The sequence below is a fragment of the Mchenga conophoros genome, linkage group LG16 (genome assembly GCF_057382185.1).
Source record: "Mchenga conophoros isolate Kocher_MC1m ecotype Shallow Benthic linkage group LG16, M_conophoros_male_GT1.1, whole genome shotgun sequence".
Lineage (NCBI taxonomy): Eukaryota > Metazoa > Chordata > Actinopteri > Cichliformes > Cichlidae > Mchenga > Mchenga conophoros.
Window position 1 is genome coordinate 34,111,396 of NC_140541.1, and position 21,880 is coordinate 34,133,275.

At 40.0% G+C, this 21,880-nt stretch overlaps 1 protein-coding gene across 8 annotated transcripts in view; it reads right to left on the reverse strand.

Moving 5' to 3' along the window:
• Window positions 1-21,880, reverse strand: part of gulp1a (GULP PTB domain containing engulfment adaptor 1a) — a 92,457-nt gene that overhangs the window by 923 nt on the left and 69,654 nt on the right. For 7 of the 8 annotated variants that reach the window (XM_085249345.1, XM_085249346.1, XM_085249349.1 and 4 more), the window contains 9 exons: window positions 15,433-15,494; window positions 10,669-10,740; window positions 5,204-5,302; window positions 4,947-5,084; window positions 4,637-4,753; window positions 3,176-3,262; window positions 2,195-2,425; window positions 1,842-1,980; window positions 1,650-1,744 (listed from right to left, as the gene is read on the reverse strand). In XM_085249345.1, coding sequence (XP_085105471.1) covers window positions 1,650-1,744; window positions 1,842-1,980; window positions 2,195-2,425; window positions 3,176-3,262; window positions 4,637-4,753; window positions 4,947-5,084; window positions 5,204-5,302; window positions 10,669-10,740; window positions 15,433-15,494 — 1,040 coding nt within the window. The remainder of the gene's footprint in view (window positions 1-1,649; window positions 1,745-1,841; window positions 1,981-2,194; window positions 2,426-3,175; window positions 3,263-4,636; window positions 4,754-4,946; window positions 5,085-5,203; window positions 5,303-10,668; window positions 10,741-15,432; window positions 15,495-21,880) is intronic. The other variant, XM_085249352.1, reaches the window with a different exon arrangement.

The window sequence follows — 21,880 nt, forward strand, 5'->3', positions numbered from 1 at the left end:
TAGGAAAACTCAATTATAGCAGATCAAAGTAAGTCGAGCTTATTTTGCAAATGAGGCCGTCATGCACCCCCAACATTGTTTATGTGCAAAACAAATATTTTCAAGCTTAAGCAGTGCGTATTTGTTCTTGTTAATCAAAAAGACACAGAGTAAGTCATGAAGAAAGCTGAGCTAATGAAGCTGCCACAGATGCACTGGCAGCATCGGTGCAGTCTGCAAATGTGAGCGCGTGCAGCTGCATTCAGAGCGTGCAAGACGAAAACACAACAGCACAAGCAGGGGGTAAAGGACTACGAACCATCTCTGCCGCTACGAGTGAGAGAGGGAAAGAGATACGTTCAGCTGTTAGTCATTAAGAAGAGAAAGAACAGGAAGGAGAGAAACATCAGAGCAACGCTGCCTCCTACTGGCGACACGCTGCCAAAGCTCAACAGGTGTTTAACAAACTGAACCTTGGATGTCGCAGTTTTGAAGTCACAACTTTTTAAAGCAAATGTTGTCATTTTCAGGCGGTTTTTACAGATTCATGTGAACATGGTGTAACTACACTGATAACTGTGTGACAGCACGAAAACAGAAGCTGCAGCAGCTTTTCAAACCCTTTTTTCCCATGTCCTGCTATTGCAAACAGAAAAAAAGCACCGCTACAAATCCACTTAATTAGTCTCATCTGTTAACAAGGCTGCGAGGTGTGTTTCTAATAATTACCAATTACAGGACAGGAAGCCCTGCGAATAAATACCACCGACTAAAGGAAACTATTTCAGGATCACTTTTGTAGTTTGTTAGGAAATGATGGATCCAATTAATTCCACTTCTGCACTCACTGACCTTTAACAAGAACGTGCATTTGTCTGTTAACACAAATCTGCTACAGTGGGTGTAAGATAAATTCACACACTTAACAAAAAAAAAAAGTTGTTATCTTATACATGAGATCATATATTCAAATCCCGATTTATCGCTTTGGATTAAATGACTGAACACAAGCTCCTTTAGCTCTCTCAGTTTTTGGCAATCCCCACAAAGGTTTGAGACGCAGTCTGAAAGCAAAAGTTTATTTCTAATAAGCACCATTGGTTTTTTTTATATTACAGATCTGACTACAATATTAATTTATGGCTCCATCCCAAACACAACAACAATTGCTTGAACTCGCTCTGCTGTAATATCACGACATTTTCATGCAGGCAGGAAAACAGAGTGATACACTAAACACTTTTAATTAACACACTCTTTTATGAACACATTAGTGTTTCTGTGTCTTCTGATTAAAATGAATAAAGGAGCTACTGTTACCCATTGATGAGTCACTAAACCTTTCCTCATTAGATAATTCCACACAAATTGTTTCTATTGCTACTGCATTTTTCTACTCAAACATTATTTATTGTAATAAAGTGTGTACTGTATGGTGGAACTGATGTGGAGGCAATTACCGCGGTGTGCACTGCGGTTAGACAACTGGAGTCTGTTACTAGGTTCAGCTAAGGCGTCGCTTGTGATGCGCAAAGCCTTTATTTACGAAAGCAAGGGGAAAATCTTTAATCTTCAAAGTAATGGTTGTGATAATAAAAAGAAGAAAACAGTTTCACAGTTTAAGCAGCCTGCCTGCAATTCTTCTGAAAGAGACACAGCGATGAGCTCACCTGCATCTCATCCAGCTTTGACTGGATGTCTGGAGGGAAATCAGCTGCCCCGCAGGTGAACGGATCAAACGGCTCTGCACCAAACAAATCTTTACCTACATGCACAGAGCAGATCAACACTGTAATGATCAAGGAGGCACATCGAGGGGGGAGGGGTTAAAACACCGAAATGCAAATAAGTTTTTCACTTACTTATATCTGGTGGCAATGTGGTGGGTGGAGGGGGTGGGCAGCCGTTGCTGGCTGGTGTGGGCACCAGTGGTGTCACAGGGGAGAAGGGAACCATGTCAAAAATGTCTGTCGACTGCGGCTTCATTGAGATACTCCCCGCCTGCATACAAAGTAATGGTTGAGCCACCGGCAGAGACCTGTAAGTTCACCCATGCACAAACTACACAGCTATTTTTCTCTCTTTTTTTTTTTTGCATCAAAGCAAGGGAAGAAGAGGAAGACGAAGCACAAGCACCACACAGACAAAGGCAGGAGATAACAAGGCTCCAGGGACAGAGAGACAGCACAGAAAAAGAGAAGCGGAGGGTGTTTACGCGAGGCCGCGGGATGCTGCAGCCCTCATTGGGTTTAGGAGGGAGGAGAGCGGGTTTGGCAGGCGGAGGAGTTAGTAGCCCGGTGGACAGGTTGGACTCCGGTGAGCTCATAGGAGTGAGAGTGACAGAGGAGATTTCCAGACAGGAGAGCGACTTGATGCTGTGGCACCAGAAGAGAGAGGACGGCCTCTGCAGCATGTATGCTTCATTAGCTGCGTTTATGTGCAGCGGCTGAGAAAAAGATCGCAGACAGGAAATGACCAGAAAGAGAGAGACAGAGACAATATTATTCAGTGTTGTAGAATAGGGGAGCTGTGGGTAATTGCATTCTCAGGAGGCTGTCACAAGTGCTGGCATTTGCCCCAATTAGATGCTGAATGTATCGCATTCCTCATCAGACCAATCAGGTGTGTAATTGCTTTGCTTCAGATACAGACCCCTGCTGCCTGCCTCCAGATAGGCCTGGTCATTCCAAACCGGAGTCGTGCATTTAATCGCACAAACACAATCAGCAAAGCCAGCTGTCCTTAAAAGTACTTTTAAAACTCAACAGTTTAAATTTAAGTTTAAATCAGGAATCTTTTAGAATTAAACGACGGTTTAGGTTGTGCACTTCTGGCTCATTCAGAATGCTTGAATCACAGATTATGTTATTAAAGAGTGCTATTACATTAGTCAGCTGTTTCGTACATAATGAAAGTCTTTGAATTAAACATCTCAAAAGGAACAAAAGCAGTTTTGTACAACTCAACAATTCAGCTGATTCTAGTGGCGTTGCTTTGTCTGGTATAACAGACACTTCAGGTAGTTTTAGATGGATATTGCAGATATTGGATATTGTAATGCAGTCACTCTATTGTTCCCCGTGGCTACAGTAACTGCTGTTGAAAAGGACAGAAATCAAAGTCTAAGGTCTCATTTTCTTCTGTAAAATCTACTTTTCTAAACTGAAGTTTGGCATGCTACGCAGTTTGTTCTTACTGAAGGTACGTGTGCTATCATCAGCTGTTCTTCAAGCTCTTGCAGTTGTTTCTTTAGTTCAGAGTTTTCCGTTTCCAGTTCTTGAATCTGCAAAAGATACAAACAGAATCAGGACACAGGGCCGCAGCAGAGTGCAGAAAAATATTTGATGTCAAAGTGCAATTTGTGTAATTTGCTTATGATACAGAGTCACGTTCGAACTGCTCACATGTCTTTTTTTTAACAGAATTCGACACAAATGACAAAACACTGTACTTTAGCACACTGCTAAAAACTAACTATTATTAAGTAATTAAGCTGTCGCGTCAACAATGAGATACTGATATTCAACAAATCTTTCCTGAGACTTTGCTGAAATATTGAGATTATAATAATCAAGAAAAACCTATGACGTCTGTGAACTCATCAGACAAGTTGATAAGTAACCAACTCCACACAGCTTTAAGCCACAAAGGTATAGGATAGCAATGGCTAGTTAGCAAGCTAACTTCAGTGCATATCAACAAAATACACAGAAATCTGCCATGATGTCATAACTAAAATTATCGACAAAATATGCAAAAATGAAAGTTAATTATAAACACCTTTAAAACAGCCAACAAAAACACTAGTTTAGTTGTTTCCTGTAAGGTTACATAGTGTTTAACAAATGTTACTCAAATGGGAACCCTGAAAACCATACATTTCACACCTGAGCCTCAAGTCTCGCAGCCCGGTATCAAACGACTCAGGGACCGGTACCGGTCCGAGGCCCGGAGGTTGGGGACCGCTGTATTAGAACACACATGCTGCTTTGCTGAGTATTACCAGCAGGGGGCAGCAGAAGTGATTTTGGGATTAAATCAAAATAAACGGTAGATCCTTGCCAAGCTCTGCTCAATAGCTATTTCTGGACCTTTGCTTCTATCACAAGGTCTTTATCAGCAGATGTTTATTCATGCTGAACAATTTGAACTCAATAATCACTAAACTTTTAACATGGCTCTGTGTCTGCATGTCTGTGTACATGTTCATAAACTGCTGAGTTGGCTGTACTGTTTAACACACTTGAATACACGTCTGCTTAACCACAGTCCTCCAACTGAGGTTAAAGTACACGTGAGGCTGGTGTTTAGCTAAAACATCACGTCCCCAATTTGATCAAATTTATATGAATATCTGAACAAATCCAATTTTAAACACTTCCCATGGGACGGCTCCGTGTTTTCAGCTGGGCGTACAATAATTTGACTACAGGCTGGCTCTGTTACAACAGAAGTCTGCGTCATTAATATTCATTAACAGTTTTTTTCCTTTTATCAGCACAGCTTAATTGTCCACACTGGATGATTTAAGACAATCAATAGAAACAAGCTCCGCATTAATTAATAAAAACATCAATGCATCTGCACGGTGGTACACGCTGTCAGAGTGTGTGTGTGTGTGAGCGAACGAGCTCCGTGAGCTGGATGTGAGACGCACTCGTTTCTGCAGGGTTCCAATCTGTTTCCTGGTTTCCACGTCTTTGCCTCCAGACTCCAAGAACTTCTTGTAGGCCAAATCAAAGGCTTGGCCGATAGTTAAAGTTATCTCTTCTGCCTGAAGCACATAGGAAACAAAGACTGGCTCAAACACTAAATAAATGTGAGTACAGCTGTAGTTTTCACTTAAGCTGATCGTGAAAGGTTAACTGTGAGATGTCAAAATACCTTATTTTTCAGCAATCTGACTCATGTATTTCACATTTGTATCCAAGGAAACAAGCAAGCTTGTTGAAGCGGCAGAGACTTACACATTTTTCACTGTCAAAGACGTAGCAGAGGTGTTTGTTGGACTCTGAGTCTTTGCAGATAAAAGTAAATATCCTTTTATCGGTTTTGTCATCTGCGCAGAAGGATATTCTGTGTAACTGACAGTTATGCTGCACATCCTGGGGGGAAAATAAAGCATTTATTATTTACTCTGCATATGAGAGATGACTTCACAGTGTTTATTTTCCGTATAATCACAGTTGTCATATACAGTTGCCTATATCCTTTCTGGACTCACTTTTGTCTTGGGATCTAGTATCTTCACGCCATAAATGGAGATCTGAAGTTCCACTTTCGGGATCTTCTGTCCCTCCGACTTTTTGATGTGCCTCTGAAACTGCAAGAGGAAAAATTAGTATGATAAAAGTGCAATTAGCATATAAGAAAGTATGCCACATGACACACAAATACAGCTACAGTAAAAGCATGGTAAGACATTTTTACCATATCCTGGATTTCTGCATTTAAAGCTGCAACCAGCTCAAAAATTTAGATACGATGAATGTGTTGGCACTGTTTGTCATATTTCTGCTCAAAGTACAAACGTAAACACTTGTTCTGTTTTGTTCTCTAAGTATATCTGAGACCACATTTCACTTTAGCTGCTAAATATTAAAGCAAGAGCTATTGACATTAGCGAGGTGTCTTATGCTGGTGGCATGACAGATGCAGTTGTAAGGAAAGGACATGCCATGTTTGCTAAGAGTCTGAATCAAAGAGTAAAGCCAAACCAAAGATTTCAGAGATGTAACATTTAGTAGAGCTGAGATGATTATACTTTGAGTACAATTCCCTTTACAGTACACATTGTCATTTGAGGCACTGTTCATGTAAAGATTATGATTATTGCTGCTTTAAAAAGAAAGAAAAAACAGCAGTAAAACTGAATGCTGTTCTCATCAGTGTAGACACAAACCTCTGTGCAGCATATTATCTTTAAATGCTAATTAGACTTGATCGGGGGAAATGCAATCATTAAAGTTTCCTGTTTTACAGAAGAAATTAAAAGTGTGAACCATGTAGTGGGTCCATCTTTGTTCTCTGCCAAAAAACTGTTTAAGTCTTTCTTCATTTTGTTGCCAAGTGTTATAAATACAAAGTGAACTTGGCAGCGAGTTGAGGACAACAACCAATGAAATTAAACGGGAGTGTATGCTGTCAGTTGAGAAGACATGCAAAGAAGCTGATAATATGACAACTCCTTTTTTTTTATCTCAAGATAGAGTACAGAGCACAAGATTCTGACACTTGTTTGTCGGGAGAATCTGACCAATCCAAAATCTACAAACTGCAACAGCATTAAAACCATTGACAGGTGAATGACACTGATGGCCTTGTTACAATGGCACCTGTCAAGGTGTGGGATATATTAGACAGAAAGTTAACTGTCATGTCTTGAAGCTGACATGTTGGACACAGAAAATGGCTGTAACAGAAACACAGCGACTTTACCAGAAGCCAGTTGTGAGGGCTATGTGTGGGTTATGGCGCCTTAGGCTCACTGATGCATGCGGAGAATAAAGGCTGACCCGTGTGGTCTAACATCAACTCCAAATTTCTAAAACCTTAATATGGATGTGATAGAGAGGCACTGAGGCACAATGTGCATCCCAGCTTACAGAGTACATCAACTGTATATAAAAGATGGATATTGACATCAGCTGCTGGTTAGTCCAAATGTGAAGCTATGAGCTGAATGGAAACATTGAAACCAAATGTGAGGAGGAAGGTGAGGATCTGACTAAGAAACAAGAAGACAAAGCACGCTCAAGCTTTTCAATGATAACAAAGCAACAGCGTACTTTATCTCACTTCTTTGATTCTAATGGGGAACATGTTTTATAAAATGAACAACACTCTGTAATTAGGACTTAAAGCCATCTTATCAGGAAGGTTTTTGCTGAGGTCACAGAAGCTGAAAGCTGGTTTCCCTTATGTGGACCTGTGAAAAACTAAATACAACCCCATGATTCAGTAGCTTACAGAATTACCTTTAGCAACGATAGCTTGACGTAATCACTCTCCGTATGTATTTATCAGTCTCTCAGATCATTGTGGAGGAATATTGGTCTACACTTCTGCCAAAACGCCTTGAATAGATTGTATTTGATTAGCATCACCTGGCTGCTACCTGTCCTCTGAATTCCTATGGAAGTAAAAATGTTGGAATGCTCAAAAGTGAACAAATAAGGCTTTTGTGTCTGCTGCTTTCCAATCATCTTCTTGCCTGCCTTCTTTGAGCCTGGTGGATGGTTTAAATCTGTCCTCTCTGTAATTCTTCCTTTCAGACTCCTTTGTGCATCCTACTTCCTCCCCATCTCCACCTCAGACACCTGAGCCAAAGCTCTATTCAAGCGAGCTATTCTACACTCTGGTCTAGACACTGTCCTAAATCCTTTTACTGCAGGGATTCAGTCCTGCCACGATGGGTTATCGGAGACTAATCGCCAAATATATTAATTTCTCCATCTCAATAAATCATGTTCGATGTTTTTCAAGTGATCTCTCTTCATTGATATGCACAGTTGAGGCACTTCTGCATGACTTTCACTTTTTAGACCCAAAATTACACCCAACCTTTTTATATGGCTGCATATGAAGCTGTGCAGCTTCAGACCAGCTGAGTGTGTCAAAGCTGACTTCTGTGCAGCACCTAAAGAACATACATGAGCTTTAGAGTGAGAGCATGGACCAATAACACAATGAACTAGTCAGGGAAGGATGTTTCATCTTTTACATTTTGTGCATTTGTGATTTTTTTACAAGAGGCAAAGAGGGCAACCTGGTGTAATGCTGAGAACTCTTGGGTCCAGGCATTCATATGCATGGTATTTTGCCATGTACCACCCACCTAAACACTAGTCACACTGATCCCTGCTGGATGTGGTATTCCCTGACAGAAGTGGCCTCTTTTAGCAGAATAATGCACCTGCCACAGTGCTAAAACTTTTCAGGCATGGATTGAGGGAACTGAACAAAGAGTTCAAGGTGTTAACTTGGCCTCAATTCCCCAGATCTCTATCCAATTCAGCATCTGTCCTTCGCTGGGTCAGGGCTCTTTTGGGGGCACAAGACAGACCTAAACAATCTCAGGCAGCCGGCTTAAGTGTTGGCATGGATCAGTTAGCAGACGAAATCATAAAGACAGGAGCTAAAAGAAGATGCTACCCCACAAATTGGATCACATCATCATCACAAAATCAGTCTGGGATTACACCAAGAGATGGAAGCAACTGAGACCTAAAGCACTTTTAAAAAGTCAGCATTCTTTTCAAAAGCATCCTCACTTTACTTTCACTGCCTTCAGCGGTTACACAGTTGTGAAATTAGAGATACATGTTCGCTAAGTATCTGCTCCTGCCACAAAAATGGATAAAAGAAAGTAATCAGAAGCTTTACCATTTGCCTCCATTAAGAGTTCTTTTATATAGCCTCTAACACTAAAGCAGTAAATTGATGTTTATATAATTTAATACATTTACATTTCAAAGCCTGCAGACACAAACATGACCAGACACGGAGAGAGTGAGAGGACAATAAATGTGTGTTTCATGGAGATGCTTCTTGCTTGAGCAAAACCAAAGGTCATTTATATATACTAAGTGATAGAAGAGTATATTATTTGACCTAAACCATGGAGATGTGCCTTTGAGGCTGTCTCTGAAGTTGCAACATTTTTTTTTCTCTGCACATGATCTCAGGAAGCACAGCTAATGTCGTCCCGACTGCCAGCGTATCTGGGAGCGTAACCATGGAGCCTTGGTCAAAAGCAGATCAAATGCAATGTAACAATAGAGGTACGGGTTTGGAAAAACAAGTCTCCCCCTCCAAGTGGCCTCAGAGATTCAGGTCTTGGCAGGAGAAGACGGGGGGGAGGCCAGCATGCAGCGAGTGCAGCCGCATTACCAAGAAGCCGTGACAAAGAGAGCTGCCCAGGTTTCAGGCTGTTCCCATGCTTAAAGGTTTGATTAGATGTCTGTAAGCTTGAGGAGTATGTGTCTGGAGAGTAACCCAGGTTAAGTGCAATTTTGTGGGCAGGTTTAATGAAACTTTGTGTACTAAACACAAAGGAAGCCCTAAATTACAAATGAGGCTGTTTGTCAAAGTGACTCATCGAGCACTTTCTTAAACGGTTGTTTAGCAACTTATACTACCTCTACGATTTTGACCACTTCTACCTTAATTAAAGAAAACAAATATGGGCTCTGACAGGGTCAAATATAATAGAACTTAACATTTTTACAAAAGTTAAACACTTCAGCTTAAAGTGAGTCCTCAATAAATAAGTTTGTTTTGTTTTCCAAAGCAAGGCTAATTTATGTGTCTTAGGCACAGATGTAACATGAATGCTTAATGAGAAAGCTCTTAAAAGAAAACCAACAAAAACAAATTTATTCCCTCAGTTCCTCCACGCTTCTCCATCTATTTTAGTGTCTTTCAGCTCATTGTTTTGGTTTTGATTTGGAATCACCTGCATAGCACCAGTGCCAAAAAGATATAGTGGTACCAGATCTTCAACTCGTTTAATTCGTTCCCCAATAAAGACAACTGTACCCCTAACGATGACTTTTCACATGTCAGGATTTATCAGTAAAGATGTGGCTTGATGACCATTAGCATAGTTTCCTGTTTTTCCCAAGGGTAGCTTCATCGACAGAGACCACCCTCACTAATTTCTGGTCCACACCCGATCGTTTTGTTTGATACGCCGGCCTAAAATATGACAGCATCTGCTCAGTTCAGAAAATATCTTCAAGGGTTACTCCTGGTAGGCTTTTAAGCAGTAGACAGTTAACACTGCACTTCTGACCACCTTACAAATTCATGTTAATTACTCTGGCTGGCCTCCAAAACTCCTGAGGGGAAAGTCTGCCTCTTAAAAGCTTCTCTGTGTTCAGAAGAATTCTAATGCCAGCCTCAGACTGCATGATCGGTTTCTCTGTGATGACAGTCACTCTGTTGGATTAGGATTTCACACAGTCATGAAATCTTACTCTTTCTGACTAATACCTATGACATACTACAGGTTCCTTCCTCATCGGCCATGTAAGGAAAAAAAGCTGGCTTTCAGCCTTGCAAAGTACCGATATCATTCCTGTTACGCTTTGTCATGTTTACAGCTGCACACAGCTGGTAGAGCGTGCTGTGCTCATACTGGTCAACATCACAGACGTCACAAAACCATAATGCTTTCAGACCAAGTCCATTATGAAAAAACACCCAAGATAAAGCAATCAACTGCTGTCCATGATGGACATTTTCATTCCTAACGCCACGCCCTGCATTGTCTGTACTGGGCCGCTATTGGGCCAGTATCATACAGCCTGGATCTGGTATAATTGTGCATGCCTTGCCCTTTAATGCAGGGCAGGGAGTCTTTTACTATTACAGCTATGGTGATTTAATGATTTATTTCAGGCTAGAACCTGAAACAGCAGCTTTTATTCCTGATGAGTATTTCCTGTAACTAAACTTTACATCTACGCTGAGAAAGGGGGGCTGAACAAACTAATGTGCTTATCCAGCAGTTCTACACAGCTTAGGAGCTGAAAAACTCCAAGGGCACCTTGGTGCTGGCAGATGAGGGAGGGGGGCACTTGCCACTCACTCCCACCTCCCCTGCTCTGAGCCCCTTGTCCAATCTGGTCACTCAAGAATGCTCTGCTGTCCTTTAGGCTACAGCTATCTGGAGACTAGCTTTACCTTGAGCTTTCTGACTGCATCCTTTACAACTTCTGTGCCTTTCGGAGCTTCAACCTCTGTGTTTCCAAGGAACTGAAAAGAGAACAAAAAGACGCACACAGTAAAACAAAAGGTGTAAACAAGTATTTAATTACATAGCCCAATACAAAGAAGATGATGAAGAATACTTCTAAAATTCAAAAAGCAGGTGAGGTGTCAGTGTGTGTATTAATAATATTTAATAATGTGTCAAATCAATTTATGACCTCTCTGATTTGCTTCATTCACTGTGCTCAAATTCATCCTGTTATTTTCTTTTTCATGGTAGGTCTGTCACAGTGAGTCTGTGATAGGTCAACGTAGTCAGGGTTTAAAGCACCGACATGTTTTAATAAAAATACCAATATCTGGCACCAGTGCATCATATTCTGTGCTCCTAAAGGAAATGCTACAGTGTACTTTGGTATTCTGGCCTACGGACATTGGCCAAAAACTAGGTAAACAAATGAATCCATAAAGGATGAGTTGGATCTTTTATCAAACTGTAGGAAAGAGGCTTTCTCAGAGTTTAAAATCTGTGGAGCTTCACGTTTAAGTCACTAAAATCTCCAATTTGTCACTCTGACTTCAAATAAATGTAGATGACCTTTCACATCCTGAAGGCATTAGTATATATTCTTCTTCATCATCTTGCATTTCCTGTATTGCAAAAAGTTATAAAAGTGTCTTTTACACATGAGGATTGGATGAACACACACCAACACACACAGACGCACACGAGCAGCACTTCTGCTGTTCACCAACAGATGGAGCCGTTAACCTTTGAGCCTGAACATCGTGCGCCCCATCTGGCAGCAACAGTTGTAATTGTTGCAGTCACACAGGTTGCTTCGCTGCTTCCTGAGCTTAATGTGTGGAGCCTGTTCCAATATCAGACTTCAAAAACACTGGTGTCAGAGCCTTCAAGGCTGGCACAAACAAAATAACAATGTCTCCCATTGGAAGCTGAGAGCAGCTCCGGCAGTTTGACTGTCTCTGTGACACATTAAAATCTTTGTGATGCAGGCAATGACTTGGCTGTGCTAATACCCATAAAAATTTGGAGTGCGCACTGCCAGCTGCCGTGGCTGTAATAACAAGAGGTGAAATACAGAATTTATTTGTATTTTTTTTAATCTTGCACATGTCTGACAGCACTATAAAAGAACCCTTCCGTCAAAAATCAAATCAATTAATATAGCTTCTCCATCCAAAACGTGTCTGTGTAACTCTTTGGTGGCTGAGAGCCTCTGACGTCTTTCTAAATGCAGTAAGACAGGTGAACTAACACCAGACTGCAAGTTATCAATAGAGCCAGAAGACAGATTGAGGCTTCAGAGCAAAGTGTCAGCATTCTGCATCGGTGTGACAAATGTACTCTCCACACTTATGCTCATCTCTGGGAGTGCTGCTGACAGATGCCCAGAATAGAGTGGAGTAACACTTGTTCCTGACCAGTGCATTCTGGGCTGCGACTGGGGAGGTCTCACAAGGCAAACAGAGCTCGGAGGCTCATCCATCAACTGGTGCACGCAGCTGAAAACGAACCGGCCCTACCTCTCGTTGCCCGCAGAAAGAACTCACATTTTCAACTGCAGACACACACGTGTCAGCCTTGTGGCAGGTCTCAAGTGTTCACTCAGATGACACAACATAGCTCAGTTCCAACTCACCATCCATCCGGTGTTCACTCCTCCAAGCTGAAAGTTCTCAGATTTTTTTTTTTTCTTATACACCTTCAGAAAGGGCAGGATCTGTGTTGTGCATAATTTAAGTGACTTGTGAATGTGACATGATTACTGATGAAAGACATGGCAAATCTAGCAGCTCACCTCTCAACATCCTCTTTCCTCTTTGAGCCCACAGGTCAATCACACTGAAGCTGCTCATAAAAAGCACCGTTAGAATTTGTATAACTGTCCGATCAGATCAAAGAACTGGCAGACCACCGAAATCAAAGCTCACTTCAGTCTCAGCAGTCGTCACTGCGTAAGAAGTTAAAGGTAATACATTTTAAAAACAGTGGACTTAGTTCTTAGCTGGGAAGTTGCTGCTGTGATTTACTGATGACAGCATAACGATTTAGCATGAATATAAAACTGCAGATCTGTTGTGATTGGTGTGGATGTAAAGATACTGCTGCAAATATCAGCGAGGGAGACTTCCTGTGTTACCTGTTCTACAATTGTTCTTAAAATTGAACTCAAACATGATCAATTAAAGTAATTTGATATAGATATTTTATTCCTCTTAGGAATACGTTTAGTAAATTACAAAAGAAGAAAACTCATCAGCGACAATCCACTTTGATAATAAATGAATCATTTCAGTCATTTTTCTAGCACAGATGGAAATAACTTTCAAATCTCTTTCCAGCTTCTTTTAATTTGCTTGTTTTACCAAAGGAACGATCACTTAATTGCGATTTCAGTGAACAAAAAACATGAAGTCCATCTTCTGTGTATTCCCAATTCAGTCTTTACCCGAAGGATCTTAAACCGTAAAACAGATGAACACGCTTGAATCAGCCATCAGTCACCAGTTTTAGTTCCAATTAGCTTATTATCACCTGCACGCAATACTAAAGTTATTTTTCAGCCTACATTTACACCAGGGGCATCATGATGTATTGTTGCCAGAGATAAAGTTTAGGGGAGTGGCTACTTTGATTGGCAGGTGTTCTGAAAAGGAGCTGCAGTTTGTCGCTGTCTGCTAGGTCGCATTTAACAATATAAGATATTAGATCATGTTTGTGATGCCGTTTCAAAACATTTATAGTTATTTTTGTCTACTGTGTGGTGTAGTTCCTCCAAGAAATTCAGATTTTATTGAGTCAAATTCTAGTATTTTCTTGTTATATCACAGTTAGGATTTGATCTCAGGTTCAGTTCATGAAAGTTTTGAAGTGCCGTCAAATCGAAATGATTGAAGTTATCAAAGATTTTACGTCTTTGTCAACGTTTGAAAATAAAGAAAAAGGGTTCATTTTCTTGAGGCTAAAAGAGAGCTCTCTCTCTCTGCTCTAACTATCTGGCACATTGTTCAGTGAACTGCTAACTGAGCTTATTTTTACAGTACTGAGTGCTTGAAACCTGGGAGATCATGCCAAGCACATTCCCAGCACCCCCCCCCCCCAATTCCTTCACTGATGAGTCCTTTACTCAGATCTCAGCAAATTTAACCAGACGGGGATCTCATCACTCAAAGCAATACAGCGAGTATAGGAACTGACAATGTGCTTTGATTTTAGAGATGTGCCTTCTGCCGGCTTCCTTTGCTTCTTTGCTGCATGCAGGAAGGGAGCTTCAGCAGTTTGCAGGGATATTTTGGAGGCAGTCTTGGAGCTCCACCTCCGTTCCAGCATCGCATTTGTGAAGCACAAGAATGTAGGCCGACAGATTTTGTGCCTCATAGGAGGAAAACTCTGTCGAAATGAAGCAGAAAACCAGCTTGACAGGGGAGTCCTCCCCAAGGGACACAGTCCCTCCTTCCAGGGGTGTTTGCTGGATATTTGAAAAACACCTTTTTTTCCCCCAGTGTTTTATAGCAGATCCTGATTCCAGGCAAGCCTGAGAGCCATTTCATTACAAGTTAGTCCTGCATCAGATCCAAAGTTCTTACCTATTTTGACGTGTGCATGTGCCACTTTACTTAAATCCCCCTCTGTTCACACACTCATTAAAAATAAACAAATCAAGAAGGCTAAAAGACAGAGTCTCCTTCAAATTAAACTTTGATGAGGAAGATTTCCTTCCCCGCATCACAGCACCAAGAGACAACAGCTACTATGAGAGACGAATACAACGGTATCAATTTTTTGACAGTACTTGAGGTGTGTGGGCAGGGAATTAATTTAAACACCATTAAAAATCCAAATTATTTGGAATGCAAGCATGCTGATCCACACAGGTATGCACACATGGGTATTCACAGACGCGGACTAAAGCTTTCTTGGCTGCTGCCTCAAAGCACACTGTGCGCTGTCTATCTTGCGTGCTGCACAATATCGTTTATTATTTAGTAAATATTGATATCTATGACTAGCTAGTTTATTGTGATGGTGCTTTGTTTTCTCTATTATTATGTTGCTCTTTGTTGTTTGCTGTCTCCTCTGTTTGTTTTTTTTGTTTGTTTCTTTTTTTCTCCATACAGGTGACCCAGGAGTTCTTTTTTTTTTTCTCTCTCTTCCCCCCCCTTCTCACCGTCTCTTCTCCCCTTTGGTTTTCTTTCTTTCTCTCCCCCTCTTTCTCTCATTCATTCCCCCTGTCCTATTTATTTAAAAAAAAAAAAAAAAAAAAATGACAAAGGATGAACTGAAGCTCTGCCATCACGTAATGTCGCATACTGCTGTTTCTGATGTCATTTAAAAAAAAAAAAAAAAAAAAAAAAATCCAAATTATTGTTACATTGAGGAGAGGGGCTGAGGTTTATCAGCAATTTTTATGCAGCCTCAACCTAAAACAATGCATCTATGGGCAGTGAAGCTCATTTGCTGGACAATACCAGAGAGTGCAATGAAAGGCCTGGTGCTTATCAGGGGAACTGCATTGTGGGACACACAGACAGAGAGATTTAACAGGCATGACTGGAGGGAATAAACACAGACAAAGGTGGGAGCCACAAAAGAACAGACTTCTTTTTCAACTTGCAATAAAAGTGTCGCAGTTCTTCGCTGTTTCATTATTTTGCAGTCGCCCTGCTCTGACAGAGTTCATTAAAATGTAGCAGGCAAAGAGAGATACCTACCTTGGCATTGTAGGCTATGTAATGCTTGGCCAAAGCTTCTGGGGTGTGCATCCATGATTTATCTGAAATGATACAGACAGCTGACTCAGTATGACAGACTTAATCACCCAAGTTAATACAGTACAGGTACAATTAGCCACATGCAGCATCACTGGAGCACCCTTTTAGGGGCATACCAATGAAAGCTAGGCAAGGGAAAATGCTGATTTTAATTTCACACCTCAAGTTATCCAACATGAAAGGTAATTGGACCTGTGACTTACTGGTCTAAATCCCGCTTCTCAAACTGTGTGTGCTTTGACTGAACGCAGCAAATTTCAGAGGCCGTGCACTGTATTCAATAAAAATGCAAACGCATGGAAGGAAACTGAGCCCGATGTGCTCTAGGAGGAGCAAATTAGAGGGGAGATGCATCTTTGCAAGTGGACAATGTTTCCATATCACATAAGTATGCGTGCCCTGTTACTCCACTTCAAAATATCAAAAAACAAGATAGAGAAGGTAAGGAGTGGAGGACCTAACGGAGCAGACACAGTGAGAGTGCATTTTACCAGTTAGCTACAGTTATCCAAGCAGACTATATAGAAAACCAGTCAGATTCTTTGTGTTGCTGTCACCTGAGTCGTCGCTAGGAAAAAGTATGTATTCCAAATGTGGACAGCCAGTAAGATGTTTTTGGAGGTTACTTGTCTCCAGAAGCAAGCAAACTAAAAGTGAAGTAGCAATTAAACTTTAAAAAGTGCGACGAAAACTAGAAATGAAGAACTTCAAAGTAAAAGCTGATTTTTTTTTTAAGTGTTGGTAAGGCAGAGTTTTTACTTTGAAGGCAAGCAGTGTCTGTTACACATTTATTTAAATACAGCTCAGAAGTCAAAATAGCAACAGTTTACAGACAAGTCGGTGTCTTTCATACAAACAACAGGCGACCACAGAAGTCTGCTTGTATCCACAGAGATCACAAGGAGGTTTTTGGTGCAGCACCAGCATTTTACTTACGCTACATGTCTGAGTTTACTTGCTACTCATGTTAAGCAAACTGAGCAAACTGGGTAGCTTGGCTGCCCTCTGTTCAAACACTTATTTGTGTTTTTAGTTTATTAAGTTTGGTGGTTTGGGTACATGTCAGAGTGTGGTAGTAGATTACATCTCTGGTCTCATCATTTGCGAATGTTGTTAGCTAGGTGAACTCGTAACTTGTGTGGTGTTTAGCCACATTAGTTACAATCAGTACAAGGGCGTCTCTCTTCAGTTGTAGGTGGTTACCTGTTTGTTTGATTGCTTCAATTCCTGATAGCTCATTTTGTACATCAGAGACCAAATTAGAGTTAGAAAGACAATAAAATTTGGTATAATTTGGGGTCCACATGCCACTGCATGCAGTGTTTGGTTTCTCAGTAAGATCCACTCTTCACTGTGATACCCAGTTTAAACACAGCAACCTGGTGACCGTCAAAATATTTAAGCTGAGGCCTGACAAGCTGAATGCGCTGGCTGATTGCATATTCTATCAAACACCTATGGGTTTACATAGCCTGGAAATAAACTGTGAAATTCACACAGAATAAATAAATTTGCCTTCCATACTCCTTAAAGCATCTAATTTAATAATCCTGCATTTACCATAACATAATTTTAACCGTTTTTTAGACATGTGGCAGCTTTTGAAACATCAGTAAATCCTTAAATAAATAATATTTGTTTACATAGAGCATGGAGTATTTTGTCTGTGGTGCTTTGATGAAAAGTGACCAATAGGGTGGTCTGCTAATTTGTTCAGTATTGTCTTCGTTCTCTATTTGCAGAGCTAATCAAATGTGAAACTACACACAAATGGAACCATTTATTTTCAAATGGGTCCATCAGATAAAGGATTGCATAAAGTAATATCTTTTGCTAGCATTGGTTAAACTAAATTAGAACTTTAAAACACCATCTCTCTCAGCTGAAACACTACTCCAATGCCACTGCCAATCAAAAGATAATCTGTGTTTAATCACTTGAGTTTTAGCACCGGTGTATTTGTTTGTTGGGCAAATCATCCCACAGTGCCTATAGTTAGTGATTTACAATTTGCCCTGGAGACAGTCTTTGAAGATTTACACCAACACAAAGTGAGCGGTGGTTCAGAGATCATTACAGGTCACTGATGACACAATCCAAAGCACCCACTATGCCATTTTCAGCATTTCTTAATCACCCACTGATTAAGGATTCTTTTCGCTTTTCATTTCCACATTCATAAACGGCTTATCGCCTCGTTAATGAATCTTGGGACAAAAGATGCATGACTGTGACCTTGGGGCCACTTGGCTCCTGTAGGTTGATTGCGTTAATCAAGACTTTGCAAGGTGCAAACGATGTGATGTCAACTTTACTGCGTCCTCTGCACAGGTACGCTAATTACTTTGTTTACATTCATGTGCTGGCTAAGTGGCTTGATGAATTTAAAGTCTGTTCTAATTAGTGTTAATGTGGTACACCGCATTTGTTTAATTGTGACTGCTTAGGGTTGCTAACCTACAATATTATTCTCAAAGAAACTTTGGCAAAAGAGTATGTAATATGTAATGACGAAATGTTTGGAAGATTTTTTGAGATTATACGTTTTAATTATAATAATTTATTTAGCAATTGTTTAAATTCACAGATTTAATGTGATGGATATTTACCTGCCAAAAACAAATACAAACTATTGTGAATGCGTAATATTTGACCATATGCTGTTAAAACTCAAACTAAATGGATGCAATACATTTAAAATAATCTGGGTTAACACGACTGACTATTTTTACAGCTGTAAGGCAAACTGTGTTGACTTGTTTGAGTAATTTTTGATGGGGAAATATGAATCACATTAAGTTTATTAAATTGTTTATTTTAAAATAAGTGCCCGTACTGTGTTTTCTATCCAAATGAATAGAAAACACAATACTGTGCAGAAGTCTTGAGCTACCCATCATTATCGGTACCAAGGAGGTTATCTTTTTGTAGGGTTTGCATGTCATTCAGTCATTCTGTCTGTTAACACGATAGTTCAAAAAGTTTTTAATAATTCTAAAATATCTGCTAGGTGTGCAGAGTGGGGTTATATTAACATCCATTAAAATTAGGCTTCCATCCACTGAGTTCTTCAAGGTCACCTTAATGATATATTGGTCAAAAGTTGACAAAAAAACCTTAGCACTAGACCGTAACCATAAGTGTGGTGCTTATTGTCAACATATATAGAAAGTGTTGTATAAGGATTTATAATATCCCGTCATATCTGACCTCTGACCTCTCCTTCAGTGTCAACAGACACATCTACAGGTCAAAGTGATATTAATGCCATATAGCAGAATTTAAAACTGTTTCTTACTGCCAGTGCCTGTATTGAAATCTCATCTGCATGTAGTAAGTGATATATGGGGATTTGAAATATCACATTACCTTGGACCTTTGACCTCTTCATCAAGGTCAAATGAGGTCAAATGAGGTCAAATTGTCATAAATGGCTTTTATCTTCAAAACAGTGATTAAAATTAGTCTGTCTATGTTTGTATTAAGGAAATGATACTGGTGTATGGGCATCCAAATATCATGTTACATTTGACCTCTGACCTCACTTTCACATTCAAGTTGACCCCAAAATGTTTTCTTTCTTCAGTTGTCAAGAGAAAGAGAATGAGCTTGTTAGTTAGAAATATACTGTAGTATATTATTATATATCAAGCTCAAGTTATTAATGTCCTGGTATTTACAAAAAACTAATTTTATTTAAAAAAAAATGAAAAGAAAAATGAAAAACAATGAATGCTACAAATGTAATATAATCCACATAGATAAAAAAAAAAGAAATACTAAAATAATTTAAACTAATAGCTCCAATTTACGCCAAATAAATTACTTTTATTACTGCATTTTGCAGTTATTTTTTGCTGCACTACTAGTATGTTTGAAAAAAATACAATATACAGAAAAGAAGTAAATACTGGACAAAGAACAAGATTTGCACAATCTGACTGCTTCTTGTGTCCTCCTGTTTTGCTTCAGAGGAGCCAAAATTTCCTGTCATTTTTTGAGGTTTCACACCGTCTCATTCTGTTCTTACCTTATGCTGTACTGCCGCACATATATCCCATTTCCATGCAAAAGTTAAAGAAGTGATGGGTGGCTTGAAACTTTTCACAGTCCTGTACATGTAACTGAAATACAGGATCTTAAGAATTTAGACTAAAAAAGTTGATTTTATGCCTCTGCAATTCATTTTGATGGCAAACATGCCCACAGCCTTACAGCTAAACAACACTAACACATCAGTGTGGTGGTTTGTTTACAGTCTCCAGCACTGCACTGTGAACTTTTCTCTACTTAAACTGTATTCCTTCCAGGTTTACTTAACAGCTGTGCAATGAGATTAAACCTTCTTACACCTTGCAATGGCCTCCTCTAAAGCACAATCAATTTCCTAGTGGGAAGCTTGAATGAAAACTGACATAGGAATGAGGCGCCTCCTCCCTACTTTTACAGCAAACTCTAAATTGCAAGAAGGAGTCAAGAGAAAGGATGGAAGAGATGCTGTGCGGGCTGACACAGCCACATGGCGGGTAGGCTGGCATTATTTTAAGGTGTCAGCACACACTGCTCTGATGAAAGGAGAGGGGGGAGGGTGATGCTTTTTGTCTCTCTTTGCTGTTTAAAAATGGCAGCTATGTGAGCATGACAAAAACTGGCCACAGTGATGTGTACAGTTGAAATAACTGTTGGGGCGTGAGGAACAGTCGGGGAATCTGAAGGTCAACTTTGTGTGGATGAACTGTCAAGTGTTGGGTGGAGATGAGGGAAAATTTAAGGGCTGACAGCCGGAAAAGTGTCGCTGCTCCTCTGTCTCACAGTGTAATGTACTTTGGAGCGACAGGTTTTGTTGCATAAAGGTCACAAGTCCTTCATGCATGTTACACTGCAGCTCCAACCATTATTAACAAGAGCTGTCTTCACATATCTTTCGCATCATAGAATGATCTCCTTCAAAAACAATGCCTATTTTATACTTATTCCTGAGAATATGAGCCTGGGGATTTATTTTATAAATACATATGGACAGTTAGGGCCATGTCCGTAATAGGTCCTTGAAATTCTGCTGCTGTACACAACCCCAGTGGCTTTTACATGAAACTATTAAAATCTGAATGAAGTGCAGACCTTCAATTTTAATTCAACAGGTTTAATAAAAGGTACTGCATTAACTGTTTAGGGATAATAGACATTATTATACATACTGTCCCATTTTCAGAGGCTCAAAGTTAACTGGCCAATTGATTGCAAAGCAACTTTGTGGCCAGGTGATGCATGTTTCAACTGACAAGTTGAGGGGGAAAAAAAAAGTCTAAAGTTGATTTCAAAATGTTGAAATTGGTGGCCGTTGATTGGAAATCTCAAGAGGAGGTACAAATAGGTGTCAGTCTATTCATGCATAGGCTGAAAAAAACTAAATTAACATATCAGAGAGACAGCAAAAAAACTCAGGATTGACCAAACAGTTTCCTTCATTCTTAAAAACAAGGAATGAACCGGCTCGAAGGACCACAGAAAATATGTAAAGTGCATGGTGAGATGTCTTTATGGAAGGAAATATAAAGGTTTACAACAAGGTGCAAACACCACTGGTTACACTCAAGAACAGGAAGGCCAGATTAGACTCGACTTTAGCAGAAAAGCTCTACAGGAGTCTCGACTTCAAACACTGATTTGAAACATACCACATTATTTGTCAAACATGGCAGAGGCAATATTACAGGATGGGCATGTATGACTGCCAGTGAAACCTGGTGAGAATCTGGTGTTCAGCGGCGACAGGATGAATTCAGCTACACTCTCTGCTCACATTCACACAAATGCTGCATAACTGATTAGATGGTACTTCACAATAAGAATGGATAATGACCGAAAGCAAAGTACAATCCAAGAGAAGAAATGGCATATTCTTCAATGACCAAGTCCAGATCATACTATTCAGTTACGACAAAACTGAAGTGAAACCTTTTGAAGTAAAGCTTGAAATAACAAAAATGTAGACTGCATCACATCTTGATGGTTGGATTTAAAATCCAATGTGGCATTGTATCGCACAAGTAAGCATGCTGGTTGAAAAGGAGAAAAAAGAAAGCAGCTTTAAGTTCTAAGTATAATGAATTACTGTAAACAACTTCACCCAAAAGTGATCCACTATTGTTCCAGAATACTGCTTTATTTTCGAAAACTGCCTCTTGTTGAAAATCAATCGGCAAGCTGGTGAACTTGCAGCAGAAATACCGCCCATGAATGCCTGCTCTAATTACACAGAGTAGACAGATATAAATGGTTTAATCGTTGGACTAGAGTAAAAACAAAAGAAATAAACAACGTTTGCTTCTGGCTAAAAGTAAAATTTCACACTGAAACAATACAAAGAAGCAGCTTTGGAGAAGTG